The sequence below is a fragment of the Elephantulus edwardii genome, unplaced genomic scaffold, assembly GCF_000299155.1.
Source record: "Elephantulus edwardii isolate Elephantulus edwardi_28Jun2011 unplaced genomic scaffold, EleEdw1.0 scaffold00020, whole genome shotgun sequence".
NCBI lineage: Eukaryota > Metazoa > Chordata > Mammalia > Macroscelidea > Macroscelididae > Elephantulus > Elephantulus edwardii.
In genome coordinates, this window is record NW_006399770.1 from 18,558,635 (window position 1) to 18,573,665 (window position 15,031).

Here is a 15,031-nt window from a genome sequence, read left to right on the forward strand (position 1 = left end):
TTAATTGTGTAATATTTTCAACACAATACATGTAGCCCAGGGACTTTCAATCTAACCAATATTAGAATTATTTGATTTTTTTTAAAACATACTGATCCTTAGAATACCTCCACTCTCCCTCACTCATAAAAAAAAAAAAGAAAAAAAACCAAAACTCTTGAAATTGGGGATAAGCATCATTCTTTTAAAATTACTTCCTCTATAGAAATATATGTTTATGTGGATGAAAAAAAGGTAGAAAATGTGTCAGATGGTTTCATGGGCTAAATATGACCGCTTTTGTTAAAAAATGATAAATAGACCAATTTTGATGATTCTTACATCTATCTAGATGTGGACTAATTCATGAGTATAGCAAACAACCAAGAGGTATCTAGGAATAAAACCTTTGCAATCTTCAATAATTTGGCAATTTAAAACACTTAGAGCACAGTTCTAATATGGGATTGTCAGGAATGCTGATCAAATACATAGCAACTAGTAGCAGTGTGATGTGGAAAAAGATCAAATGGCTGATCCTGAGTGTTAAAGAACAGAGTGCTAGAAAGTGACAATAGACATGCTTCGAGTTTGACAGAATTACTTAGATTTCTGATGAGAGTAGTTAACATATTTTAAAAAGACATAAAACGTCATGTTTAAGAGGATCTATGAATTTGAAGTTGTTCATCAACCTTTTCTCCTGCTTGACCTGAAGGACCAGGGTCTCCAGGTGGACCTGCTCGACCTTTCGGACCTTCAGGGCCATCTTCTCCTCTTGGACCCAGTTGACCAACTTCTCCCTGAAACACAGGGTAACAGCAGAGACATGTTTCTCTATTCTTGTTTACTCATTTTTATTTTTGACAGAGACTTCAAAGTACTTGAATTCATCAACTATTTCTTTACTGATCAAGCAACTAAATAAAATCTGTCATTGTACTGTAGAATCAGAACCAAGCCATAGCTGACCCTCCAGTGGATTTTCAGATGTATCTGCTAGATTCAAATCCCATGCCCTCAGGATACTAAAATATGTAAATTATTGTTGCTGCTACTCTGTCCATAGATTTTATGACATTTAAGTGAACAAAGTATTCTAAAATATTGTTCTTATTGCTTATATTTATAAATAGTATTACATTTATAGGTACCTCTTATGGGCTCGTGGTAAGAAACCACAATGTAAGCCCAAAGGCATATGGTTCTAATCTACTAGGAGAGAACAAAACTACTACAGTTGCTCCATGAGAGAACGAGAGGCAATCTCCTCCCGTATTATTTACTGACTCCAAAAATCTGTTGGATGGTTAGCTACAAGACAGTTCTGATTCAACACACAATAACATTATACTTATAGAATAGGTACATTTCCCCAGTTAATTAGTTAATTTGCTTTAGGTGTAGCCAGGAAGCTGCGTTGTAATCATGAAGGTACATGTTTTGAGGCCTCCAGCTGTTTCACAGAAGGATGGACAATCTCCTCCTGTATGATTAACTGCCTCTGAAAACCCACCGGAGGGTCATTTATGGTTCCTTTCTGACTCCACAGTATGCAACAAGAACACACTCCTTACCAGGAAAGAAATATGTTATTACTATACTAAAAGAATAAAAATCCCCATATAATGAGTCTATGAAAGATAAAAACATATAGTTTCCAGTTAGTATAGATTACTACATATGATACAATTTAAAACAAATCAATCAAATTACTTCTTTAAACTTTATCATTTTTTTTTTTGTTGTTGGAAGAGTCTGCTATAAAGGACCTCTCCAGAGTACTGAAGACCAACAATATCAGTCTGGAGACTAAGGTGTGCCTAATCTAGGCCATAGTCTTTGAAATTACTTGTTATGTGTCAAAAAGTGGACAATGACTAAGGATGATAGAGAATTGGTGCCTTTGAGCTGTGATGCTGGAGAAGAGTGCTGAATATACCAGGGACTGCCGGAGAACAAACAAGTTCATCCTGGCGAGGGTGAAACCAGGCTACTCCATGGAGGTAAGGATTCTGAAGCTTCATCTAACATACTTTTGACATATTGCAAGGAGGGACCAGTGCTTGGAGAGCGACATCAAACGTGGAAGGGTGGAGGGACAGCACAAGAGAGGAAGACCCTCAATGAGATGTATTGATTCAATGACTGGGGTAACAGGGATAGGTGTGTCAGAGACAATAAGGTCAGCACAGGATAGAGCAGGGTTCAGGATTATTGTACCTACAATTTCTATGAATCAATAGAGACTCAACAGCACATAACAACAGCAACATAACTGTGTGAATGAACACTTTATACCTATATTTATGTATTGATATGTATAGGATACAGCATAGTAAAATATAAAAAAGATAAATCTAATAATAATTCTAGAAGACCATTGATAACACATTAACTCTAAAAAATTAAACTTCTACTATATATAATGAACCCTAGGAGGGTAAACTTTTCAGTGGTATAAAGTTTTCACATGCCATAATTAAAAAGAAGATGATTACTACTTTTTGTTTACTTACTCTGTCACCTTTAAGGCCCATGTCACCTTTGAATCCTGGAAAACCATCTTCACCCTAAAAAATATATAATAACAATTAGGCAATGGAGAAATAAAAAACACACCCATGTGAAATAAGAACATAGGTAACCCAGGAAAACTGTTACGAAAATATGAATCTTAATTTTAAAACCCTTTTTAAGTGAATAGAAATTTTTTTTCATGGCATCATATACACAGAACATTTAGACTAAAAATGAGTATTACTTGTTTACTTTCTATTTAGCATAGTAAAGAAATCTTGGCTGTGGAAATATTTCATACCATTCTTTCTAAGTGTTCTATTTTAAAAAGTACGTTGTATAAAAATGTTACTATATCTTAATTTCAAGAAAAAGAATTCACCTCCTAAGTACTGATCACTCATGCATGAAATAGCGCTATATGAGCAATAGTCTGTTTAAAATGTGAGGTATTTTAAGTCTAGTAATTAAAACTGAAGGGGCAAATTTTGTAATAATTAGATGGAATGGATATTCAGAGAGGAAAGAGTTGGTCATGATTTTATCTGCAGCATGTGATTTAATGAGTAAATTAATAAAGGTGAGATGAGACTGTTAGAAGTTTAGTTAGTTGTTGTTTGAAAGATTATGACTTGCAGAAGAAAAAAATTGAGTAGGAGAATAGATCGAGGAAGGATGAGTTCATTGCTTCTATTCCGTTTCCAAAAAGACTGGTATAAAATACAACAGTGATGAAATAAGTTTTTACTTAAAAATATTTTCATTCCAAATTACTATTGAGAAATATAAGGACATCCATGACCTGACCTTTATTAATCTCAGTAGTCTTATTTTCTTTTCATAAATTTTGATTTCAAATTTTCATCCACATTCTTAGGATGGAGTTCTAGCAAAAGAAATGACTTGTATTTTTACTGATATATCTTACGTTGGTTACTCCACTAACGCCAGTTCCCAGTATGATTGTATCCTCAATAACTTTCATATTCAAAGTTGTTGTTGCTGTTGTTATGTACCTTCAAGTCAATGATGACTCTTAGTGGCCCTATGAACAATATTTACAAAATTTCCCTGTCTTGAGCCAACTGTACGGATTCTGACACACCTGGCCCCACTTGCCAGTTACTGTGTCAGTCTATCTTATCTACAGTCTTCCTATCATGTGCTAAACTTTCCCCCTACCAAACCGGACGTCTTCAAAGTCTGGCCCCTCCTGACCAACTGTTCAAAGTAAGTGACAAAGATTGCCTCCAAGGAGCAACCTGATTTCACCCTCTCCTGAACAGGTTTGTTCTTTCAGAAATCCATAGTATGTTCAGTACTATATGCCAGCACATCAACTCAAAGGCATTAATTCATATGCCATACTTAGCCATTATCCATCTCTCATATGCATTGCAAACTGAACAGTCCATGTTCTGGCAGGCACACTCTAGTCTTCAGACTGATATCTTTGCTCTTTAGCACTTCGGAGAGGTCCTTGACAGCAGACTTTCCCCAATGCAGCTTGTTTTTTAATTTTTCTGACTGCTGTTGCCAAGAGTGCTGATTGCAGATCTGAGCAAATGAAATTGTTAAAACTTGAATCTTCCCTCCATCTATTGTGATGTTGCCATTGCCCTGGTGGTGAGGATATTTGTTTACCTGACATTGAGATGAAATTCATATTGAAGATTACAAGCCTTGATTTTTTTTGTAACAAGTTCTTCAAGTCCTCCCCAGTTTTGGTAAACAAGGTTGTGTCATCTGATTAGCGCAAGCTGTTGATGAGTCATATTCCAATTCTGATGCCACATTCTTCTTCAAAGTCCAGCCTTCAGAATGATCTACTTAGCATATGAATCGAAAAGGTATGGAGAAAGGGTACACTCTTGATGCAGTGCTTTCTTTATTTTAAACCATGTAGTGTTCTCTTGTTCTGTTTGTTTAAGCGCTTCTTTGTTTATGGGAAAAGAGAGTGGGGTGGAGCTCCCCTATTAAAACAAGCTTGGAAGGAGGAGTGGCATCCACTTCTATAATAGCTTGCCTCCGGAAAACCTATGAACCTGGAGAGAGGATGAAAGGCACCCAAGCATCGAGGACTCTCCTTCATAGGGTTGCTATGTCGCCTGCACTCGACTGCACTTAACAACAATAATATCAACACAGAGAGAGATCAGTTGGCCCAATGAACAGAAAGTGATGCTACCAAGCCAAAGGTGGGTGGCTTTTAATCTGTGGTCCTCGGGCCTGTCTTTCATTGTTTTTGTTCAGACATTCTTTTAGGTCATATTGCCCTGGTTTACAAGTTGCCGTATCTCGGTCACTTTTGGTTGCTGTGAGGCTGTGACACTGATGTGTCAAATGCGCTAATGGTTGGCTACCCAATGCAGACAGAGAGTGGGGTGGAGCTCCCCGATTTAAACAAGCATGGAAGGAGGAGTGGCATCCACTTCCATAATAGCTTGGCTTCGGAAACTCTATGAACCTGGAGAGAGGATAAAAAAACACCCAAGCATCGAGAACTCTTCTTCATAGGATCGCTATGAGTCACCTGAGACTCAGTGGCACTTAACAAGTGTTCCCTTGTTCTGTTTGCTTAAGTGCTTCTTTGTTTAGGTACAGGTTTCTCATGAGAGTACAATCAAGTGTTCTGAGATTCTCATTCTTCTTAATGCTAGCCACAATCTGCTGTGAAACATTTGAAAATAATTCCTTCTAAGAGGCATCAGTAGGATTAGTATCACTCAATGAAGTAATTAATGGTGTCACATCTCTACACCTCCCACAGAATTCTGGGTCATGCTTATGATAAATTGCAATCATAGAATAATAAGAGAGAAATATATTTTTAAATTTAAGTATAATATTTCTTATATGAAAGGTAGTTAGAAATTTTTTCTGTAAATTTTATTTACATCGAACTTCAACATCATTAGATAAAACATCATAAATAAATTGGCAGATGCCTTTTTAAAAAAATAAACTTTTTTAACTGCTATTTCATCTTCAGAATGTTTATTGATATAAGTTCTCAAACAGCATAAAAAATATTCTACCTAAAAAACACAAAAAAAGACAAAATAAGCAACAATAAAAACAGTAGAAGCAATGGAAAAAACAGTACAAACTTGTAGTTGATGTAAATAAAAGCATGTGGCTTGAAGCATCACTACAATTTAGTAATGACAGCTCTGCCATGTGTGAATTCTCTTTCATTGTCATCTAGTCATAATGTAAGTATAGCTGACCCTCCACTGGGTTTCTGAGACTTTAAATCACACAAAAGGAGATTGCTCATCTGCATCCCTGTATCTCATACTCCTTAGTTCTTACCTCTGGAGCTGCTGGTGAATTCAAACTACCAGAGGCACTGCCTTTCCTCTGTAGTTCATACTCCCTATGGGCTATATCACCAGAGCTCCCTGCTCCCTAGAATTTTAATCATGCAAATAGTTAAGCTTGGTGAATAAAAATTTTAAAAAAAAATAAATTAAAAAGTTCTGGTTTTTAAGTACAGAGATTTTTATTGTTGAAACACACACACACACACACTATTTCTGTTAAATCACAGCACAAAGTAATTTTTGTGTCATTCCCTGACAGTGTTTTCAGGGGTATAAACACCTTCATTATTTCCATGATAATGCCACTGTTCATTTCTCAGTGTTAATTTTGTAAGATTTAGAAAACCTATAATTATTGGAACTACCAAGCCAGAAATCTAACAAAGGCATAGAAACCACAGTCTTACCTATCTTTGTTAATTTTGGTAAATCCAGAAGTTTTCTTAACAATATAAAAGCTGATGGTTCCTCAATCTATGCATAAATAGGCCTTGGAGAAACTAGAATTTTCTCTACATTGAGTAACTGGACAATGGAATAGGCTCAAAAGCTGAAAATGATCACTTAACTTCCTATTGACTTTATCTTTATTACCTTCTTCCTAGTGAGAAAGGTAATTACATACTTGCCAACTTTAGTTTAAAGAAAACTGCTTTCTCTATCTAAAAATCAGCAACTGGTTTTAGAATTGTCTCAGGCAGGGATTTTTTTTTATTCCATTTACTAGACACTCCTGTCAAGCCTCCATTTTCAATACATTCTCAATTAATGAAGAAAATTGTGTGATCTAAACTTCTGAGGTATATCCTTTCAATAAAAATATTTTTAAATAATACTGTCAAATTATTGACACTTCAATATTAAATCATCATAATTACAATAATCTTTTAAAAAGGAGACCATTTTGGAAGATAAATATTCAACTACATTTCTCAAATGGCTTGATTTTCATTATAAGAAACAAATCTGAGCCAAGGAAAATACAGAATATTTAATTCTACACAGTGAGCTTTAGTGGTTTAATGGTAATGGGCTGCACTGCCAACCAAAAAGCATGTGGTTCAAATCCATCAGTTGCTTTGTGGGAGAAAAATGGGCAATCTTCTCCCATGCAACTTATTAACACTGAAAATCCACTGGCGGGTCATTTATGAGTCTGCTTTTACTCCATGGTATAACAAAAACAATAGTACCAGACAATATACTAACTTGCTATTATTTCACTTTCAGATAATAATATAATGCCCTAAAAAGGGCAACAGGGATCAATTTCCTTCTTTGTTGCTTATAAGAAAAATTATTAATTTTTGATACATGTTCAAAAAAGCAAACTAAATTTGTATGTTAAATATTGAGTAGAATTTGGTAATCTCTCACAGATCATGAAATAGGAGAAATTCTTATCCTTAAATGGAAGCTGCCACTAACATTTATTTAGAATTTTCATAAATTAAAATAAGTAATAAACTACTTAATTGGTATGTTAGATGGGATAAACATAATAGCTAAAACATATTTAACTGGTGTTTGTGGCCAACCCCCTTATTTTATACTTTTTTTAAAAGTCAGAAAATTTCAACCATTTCCCTCAGTTTGTATAATTGATTAGAAGAACTAAAACTGAAAACATTTGAAATTTTTAAATCTTTTCTCTTTGTATTTACTTGCATGTGATATTAATAATGTTGCTGAGTTATTTGTATTGTCAAATTAGGACCGATCCAAACCTGATCCTTCATTGGGTTTTCAGAGAAAATTACATGAAAGGATATTATAATTTTTTTCCCCCACAGAGCAGCTAGTTCAAAGTTTGCGTCATGCACCTTTGCATGGCAGTGCAGTTCCTTTACCACTAAGCCACCAGAGACAACTGACATTAATAATTGTATTTGACAATTCCTGCATTCTATTGGGTTACATTTCTTTCAAATTGTTACATAATGTGGCTCTCTTCCAGCTGAACTTCCAAGTAGCTCCCTTCCAAATTTCTTGGCATAGATGAGTGAGCTCTTTCAAAGTTGTACTCTCTTTCTGGGATCTCAGCTGGTAGTCCATCAATTCTTGAAGCCTTATTTGAGACCAAAACCTTCCATGCAGCTTGGACTTTTTCATTCAATGCTGTCAGTTATTGATCATATGTTCCACCTGCATGCTTGAGTGTTGAGCAAGTCTTGATATACTGACTGTGTATTCCTTACATTTTTGTATGCTTTCTATAGTGCTCAATATTTTATACACAAAATCCTTCACTATTATAAGTTGAGGCTTGTATTTTATTTTTGTTCAGTTCATTCATCTTTAGAAATGTCAACTATGTTCTTTCCTTTTTGTTTTTCTTAACTCAGAGTTCTGCATATTTTAATACTTTTTTCTTCTCCAGCCACTTTAAAAAAATCTGTGTTCAGCCCTTCCTCACTCCCTTCATTTTCTTTAATGATTCTACATTCAAATGTGAATTTCAAGAATGAAAGATTTTTATTTATTTTTTTTAAAGAGCAAAGCAAACTGAGGGGCAGGGGATGTAAGGAGGAAAATGTGCAGCAAATAATGAATGCATGGAAATCTAAGTTCTCTGTAACCTTTAATTAAAAATCTCAATACAAATGTTAAAAGAAAATGGAAAAAAAAACCTAAAAGTGAGTTTCAGAATCTCTTCTAATTTCCACTTTGTTCTTTTGTCTTTCTACATCATAGCAGCATACACACAAACTGACAAGAAGGACAGGGAAGTGAGAAGTGGCTGTAAGTAACATTACACAGTTGATGAAATCTATAAACACTATGTAACATAAATGTTGCTTGCTTCTTTTTAGAAACAGAGTAAGAATTAATCTAGTACTATTTTTGACAATTCTGTTCTCTTTGGTTTTCCCATAATTTTAAAAGTACTTGGAGGCCTCCTCTCAGACTGGTTTTTTTTTTGTTTGTTTTTATTTTTAGTTTAGGTGAATCTGTTGTTCTTTACCCAACTCTAACTAAATGGTAAATTACTCTCTAAAGTATACCATATTGATATATAGTATAAAGTAGATATTTTACCTACCAGTGCTAGGTTTTTATCTCTAGTTCCCTCTTATTAATTTAATTTCTGTAAAACATCACTTAGGACAACTTCACAACTTTGTTGATTTTGGGTATTTCTACACTTTGTGCTTTGTAGTATAATTCTGGGGATTTGGGTAGAGGAACAAAGTGAATAAATATTTGTCTGGTATCCATACATCTATATATAATTCACTCCATTCTAGCAAATTCATTCACAAGGTAATTCTAATACTAAAAATGTCAAATTCATGAAAATAAAACCCAAACAAGCAGCTAATATAAGATTAATTCTGTTTATGATATATCCTCACTTCTCTTTTATGATTCAGTTTAAACTCCTATATAGGATACTATTTAAAACTAAAGTCCAGGAACTGTAATATGAAATTAATCTAGTGTGGTGTATAGTTATCACTCAGTGTATCTGACAAATAATTATCTGTTAAAATTTTTAAATTTTAGTTACAAAAGATGTATAGTAAATGAAGATAACAAAGATTTTTACCTTTTCCCCTTTAGAGCCTTTGAGACCTCTGACACCATCTGCCCCCTAAAATAAAGTATTAAAAGAAAGAATAGAGGATAACATCACTATCTGTTCACCTTGGCATTAATTTTTTAATGGTGACAAAATAAATTAACATTTACCTTTACTCCTCGAGGACCTGGGTAACCAATAGGACCCTGTGGACCTGGAGGACCCTGAAAAAGACCCATAGTTGTTTAAATACATAAATCACTGAAATGTTACTTATTTACATATTATAAACTTATTCAATAAACAAAACTATCTCATACAGTTTTACCACTGCTATTTGGCTAAAGACTTATTGAGTAGTTTATCATTTTTTCCATTTATTTGTAAATAAAATATCTGATCAGAATTGTCCATGTAAATTTATATATCCTTGCTAAAAATAAGATATCTTAAATGAGACAACAAAGAAAATATTATAACTAAATACAGTGGAAAACAAATGTAATATAAACAACTCAATGCCTATGATAGATAATCATCAGTCAATTAATATGTTTCAATATTATTTTTAGAAACCTGTAAAAAATTTCAGCAATCACAAAGTGATTATTAGTAATATGATCATAGTTATATATAATTCACATATGATTTTATTTCAGAGTCTACATAAAGTAATAAATATATATAATTTTTTCTAGAGTACTATTGGAAATTTCAACAGTATTTTAGTAAATATGTAAAAATAGAAGCTACAAATAAAATAATCATATTCTATTACTTCAATGGAAAATAATATTAACATTGTAGAATATTTTCTTTCCATTATTTCAGATATACTGAGAATTATTACTCTTAAATATATATTTCTTTATGTTTCTTAAAGTAGTAAATGAAGATAAAACTCGAGTATGACACTCAATGATAATTATCTAATTCCACCGTTTTAATGTAGGGTTGCTTATTCCACAAACAGAACATATACAGAATGAATCTAACCTTGACCACGAGAATATTAAAACAAAACAAACAAACCCAAGCCCACAAACATACATAGAAGAAATTCTAATTTATAAAAATGGTTATGCAAAATTTGAAGTTATTACTTGAAAAACTCTTGTCTTTTATAACCAAGGAAAAAACTGTAAGGGCACTTAATCTTTGAATGTTATACAAATAACAAAATAAATATTTAAAATATTTTACAATATTTATTTCCTAATCCTCATGCTAAATAATCTTTGAAGAATATAAAGATTACTAAATTATTGGCTGTGGGTCATAAACTATTAGCACTCATAAATAAATATATTTTTACATACCAAAGCACCCTTTTCTCCAGACTGGCCTTCTTTTCCTGGGTGACCCTATGTTTAGCAAAAATGCATGGTTGGATACAAAATTAATCACATAGTTCATAACACTCTTAATAGCTACACAATATCTTTCCCTTTATGTTTTATTTTAGTGGGATTTCTTTTTTCAATCAGTGTATATATCTATAACTAACACTGAAAGTTTATATATGTACATTCTGTAGGTGGAAATATAAACTTAAATGTGATATTATACATTTATCAAATATTATGTATCTTAGTAGAAGAAAGTAAATCAATATGTATTGATATTCACTAGAAAAGCAGCTTAAGCATCAAAAGGGAGCTTTGGTGGCTTAATGTAAAGAAGCTGCCCTGCAATCACAAAGGTAAGCAGTTCGTGTCCACCAGTTGCTCTGCAGGAGAAGGACGGGCAATCTCTTCCTATGTGATTAATTGCCTCTGAAAACCTGCTGGAGTGTCAGCTAACAGGTCAGTTCTGACTCTATGGTACACAACTATAAGCATCAAATAGGGTCGGATACGAGAGCACTGCCTTTATATCTAAGAGTAAAGAAAAATTATAAATAATAATGTTAATATTAAAATTCTTGATATACAGAAACTATAAATAAAATAATAAAAGTAACATAAATACACTCAATAACAAGTAGAATCAGAATGATAATTTTTTTTATCCTGGCCCCAGAGTATCTGGTGACGATAACTCAATAGTGTGAAACTTTGCATGGACTAAAAGAACCCCATGTTGGTGGGGAAAAAATAGACAATATTGAAGTGCCTTCTCTGAATAGAAAAAACATAGGAAAGGCACAGAGAAGGAAAAATTTAGAGTGTTGAGAGAAAGGTGAGATCTCTTTGCTGGTTACTCATGAGGAAATAGGAAAATATGAGATGGGTTTATCCAGAGGTCACAGTAAGCTCATTAAAGGTTTTGCAATACTGAAGTGACAAGAGAAATGGAGTTTTACAGAGATCAATGCTCTATTACTGGTTAAATTTGCTTTTATTAGTGACTTCAAATAGTCATTTCTAAAACACATGTAAAATTGATTTTTTTCAAGATATGATAGAGAAATTTAAATTATCAAGTAATTGTTACTTACAGGAGGCCCATCTGCACCAGGAAGTCCAGCAAGCCCTGGTTTTCCTTGAGGTCCCTAATCATATATAAAAAAGAGAATATTTTATATAGTCAGAAACATTTTAGATAGTTTGAAAAAGTAAAATCTGACTATCTATAGTGATACCAGTTTCCATACACAGGGTTTTTGAATGCCTGTTATTTTGAAAGTGAATGGACAATACTTCTCCTTAGTATGTCTTAATGTGGATGCTCATCTTTGGAACAAGATCTGACAAACAAGATCCCTGATGAGAAGAACTAACACAGTAACTGGGATAATGATGGAGATAGACTGGTTCACGTAGGGTTCAGAGTTATTGTACATAGGGTTGCTATGAGTTGCAGGTGACTTAATGGTACATAACAACAAGAACAAAATATGAATATACAGCTAATGAAATACTTAATGAGTGATCTTAAAAAGTTTTATAACTTAATAACTTTTTAAGATTATTCCTTAAATAAATAATAAACATAAAATCAACTTTAACTGATACAAAACATATCAGTCCATGACCAATTTGTGTATTAGTAATTTAGTGTTTGAATACCACAATAAGCTGCAACTTAATAAAAAAGGATAAAATTGTAGGACATACTGACTTTCCATCAATAATAGCAAACAACTAAGCCCATCACCATCGAGTCTGAACCAACTCATAGCTGACGCTGCAGTGAGCTTTCAGAGGCTGTGAATTGCAACAGAGGAAAATGCTCAACTCTGCCCCCAGAATCACTATTGAGTAAATCTAAACAAAAGAAAGATACCACTTATGGATGAGCAGCGTAACTCCCTAAAGAGGATGTCATCAGTTATCGACAGGTGAAAACGTAATGAAATATTGTATAAATGACACTGATGAAATGTTTAAGTTATGAAAATATTTTTTTCTATAATTATATTTTATTAATTTTCATAAACATTTACAGAGATTTTGGGTTTCCATTCATTCATTGTTGCACTATTCTCTCTACCCTCCTCCTAGTTTGTTCTTGTCCAAATGCCACAGTGCTTGTCAAAGCCAGTTCTGATTAATCTTCTTTGTCAGTGTGTCCTTTGCCATTCCCTATCACTCCTCCCTGAGAGAGACTTCACCCTGAGTCATAAGGAAAAGGGGATGGCGTATTCTCTTAGCTACTTCCTGCTGAAAAGGGACGCAGTGGGTTTCAGGGTGAAGATCTTCTCTCACTACTCTAAAGGGCCCCTAAACAAGTTGTATTGTGACAAAGTGAATGACAAGAAAGGAATCTATTTATTGCCTTGCAGTATAAAAGAGCAAAATCTAATTTGAAACTATTAAATAATGACAAAATACCAAGTTACTGAATATATTACTTGAACCCATGAAGAATTACAGAAGATTTAGAATCCTTTTCTATTTTAGCATTGCTAAGTCTGAAATATGATAAAAATCACTATTTCAAAGAGCAAGCTTTTAGCAGGGGAGAAGAAAAAAATCAATCTACTGAGAATAAAGAATGGAATAGCTTCAGAGAATATATTATTATTGTCTATTGATCCACTAGTTATCCAGGACTTAGGAACAAATTTTCAAAAAGGACCATTCAACAGATTTGCACATGACATAGTTTAGGATTTTTCCATTTCCAAGCATACTTAGGATAAACATTGACTAATAATTTATGATCTTCCAGATTTTTAAGAAAGCCTCATTTAAATGACTTTTGTTTTATATTGAACTGTTTATATTTTATAACTGATGTGATTTGTATCTCAATTATAGGACTTAAAAGTTTGCATCCTCTTCACTACTCTAAAAAGTTATTATATAAGTAAATGAACATTATACAAGAACTATTATAAAATGCTAAAAGACTTTTTGGCCATTATTTGTCTTCCATTTAGAAGACTTCTTGCTCTTAGAGGAGTACTCTTACTTCTTTGAAACAAAATAGACAACATGAAAAAAGAACTACTCCAATATTTTTATTGTCAGTTGATGTAATTCTTACATAGCAATGACTTTACTATGACTTTTACAATGGCTTTATAGAATACTAAATAGCAGAGAAACATTAAAACCAGATGAATTCTCAAATCAAATAAAAATAAATCCTCCTCTTTCAGCATGAAGAATCTACAAGGGCAGACATTTTCTTAATTCTCTGATATTTTCTCAAGTCAGATGTAAATTTGAATGAAGAAATGTTATAATATTTAAATGTGAGTAAATTAAACACCAGATTAGCTGCTGTGAAAGTGATCACACTCATGGTATAATCATATATATCAGAATAGAACTGTGCTCCATAGGCTTTTCAAAATGTGACTTTTTCTTTTTTTAAACTGTGACTCTTTAGAAACAAAACACCAAGCCTTTCTTCTGAAATATTTCTTGTTATTATTTTGAGGTGCAATCAAGTCGAGTACAACTCACAGCAATCCTATGAATGCCAACCTAAATCCTGCCCAATTCTGTATCATCCTTATTATCTATGACACGATGGAGCCCATAGCTGAAGTCATGGTATTAAACTAGCTTGTTGAGGGTCTTCCTCTCATCTACTCACCCTTCATCTTTCCAAGCATCATGTTCTTTTCCAATGAATACCCTCACTTAGCTACAAGTCCAAACAATGAAAGATGAAGGTTCAGAATCTTTGCTTAAAAGGACCACTATATCTACACCTTTTCCAAGACATATATGTCTGTTCTTTTGGCAGTTTGTTAGATGCTCGGTACTCTTCTCCAGCACCAAATCTCAAAGACATTAAATCTTCTTCTGTCATCCTTATTCACTGTCCAGCTCTCTGATTTATAGTAGAAGATTGATAAAAATCATGGCCTGAATCACATGCACCTGAGACTTCAAACTGCTATCATTACATGTCAGCACTTTGGAAAGATCTCGGATAGCAGACTTAACCAACGTATTTCCTGATTTTCTACCTGCTGGTACCAAGGGTGCTGATAGTTGATCGAAGATTAAATAATTGACAGCCTCAATCCTTTCTCCATCTATCATAGTGTTGGCTGTTGGCCCTGTGGGGAGGATCTTTGCTTTCTTGATGTTGAAATATAAACCATACCAAAGGCTATGCTCTTTGTTTTTCTGCATCAAGGGTTTCATATCCAACTCACTTCCAGCAAGCAAAGTTTTGCCATAACACAGGTTATTTTGCTTGTTTGTTTTTCCTACTAGTTTATTTACAAAATTTAAAAACAAATTTGAACAAATTGTTTCAATTTCCCTCACCCCCC

The 15,031-nt window shown here is 33.5% G+C and overlaps 1 protein-coding gene across 4 annotated transcripts in view; it reads right to left on the bottom strand.

The window, feature by feature from the left end:
- Positions 1 to 15,031, bottom strand: part of COL11A1 (collagen, type XI, alpha 1) — a 380,126-nt gene that overhangs the window by 175,602 nt on the left and 189,493 nt on the right. For all 4 annotated transcript variants that reach the window (XM_006882457.1, XM_006882455.1, XM_006882458.1 and 1 more), the window contains 6 exons: positions 11,789 to 11,842; positions 10,668 to 10,712; positions 9,519 to 9,572; positions 9,376 to 9,420; positions 2,499 to 2,552; positions 675 to 782 (listed from right to left, as the gene is read on the bottom strand). In XM_006882457.1, coding sequence (XP_006882519.1) covers positions 675 to 782; positions 2,499 to 2,552; positions 9,376 to 9,420; positions 9,519 to 9,572; positions 10,668 to 10,712; positions 11,789 to 11,842 — 360 coding nt within the window. The remainder of the gene's footprint in view (positions 1 to 674; positions 783 to 2,498; positions 2,553 to 9,375; positions 9,421 to 9,518; positions 9,573 to 10,667; positions 10,713 to 11,788; positions 11,843 to 15,031) is intronic.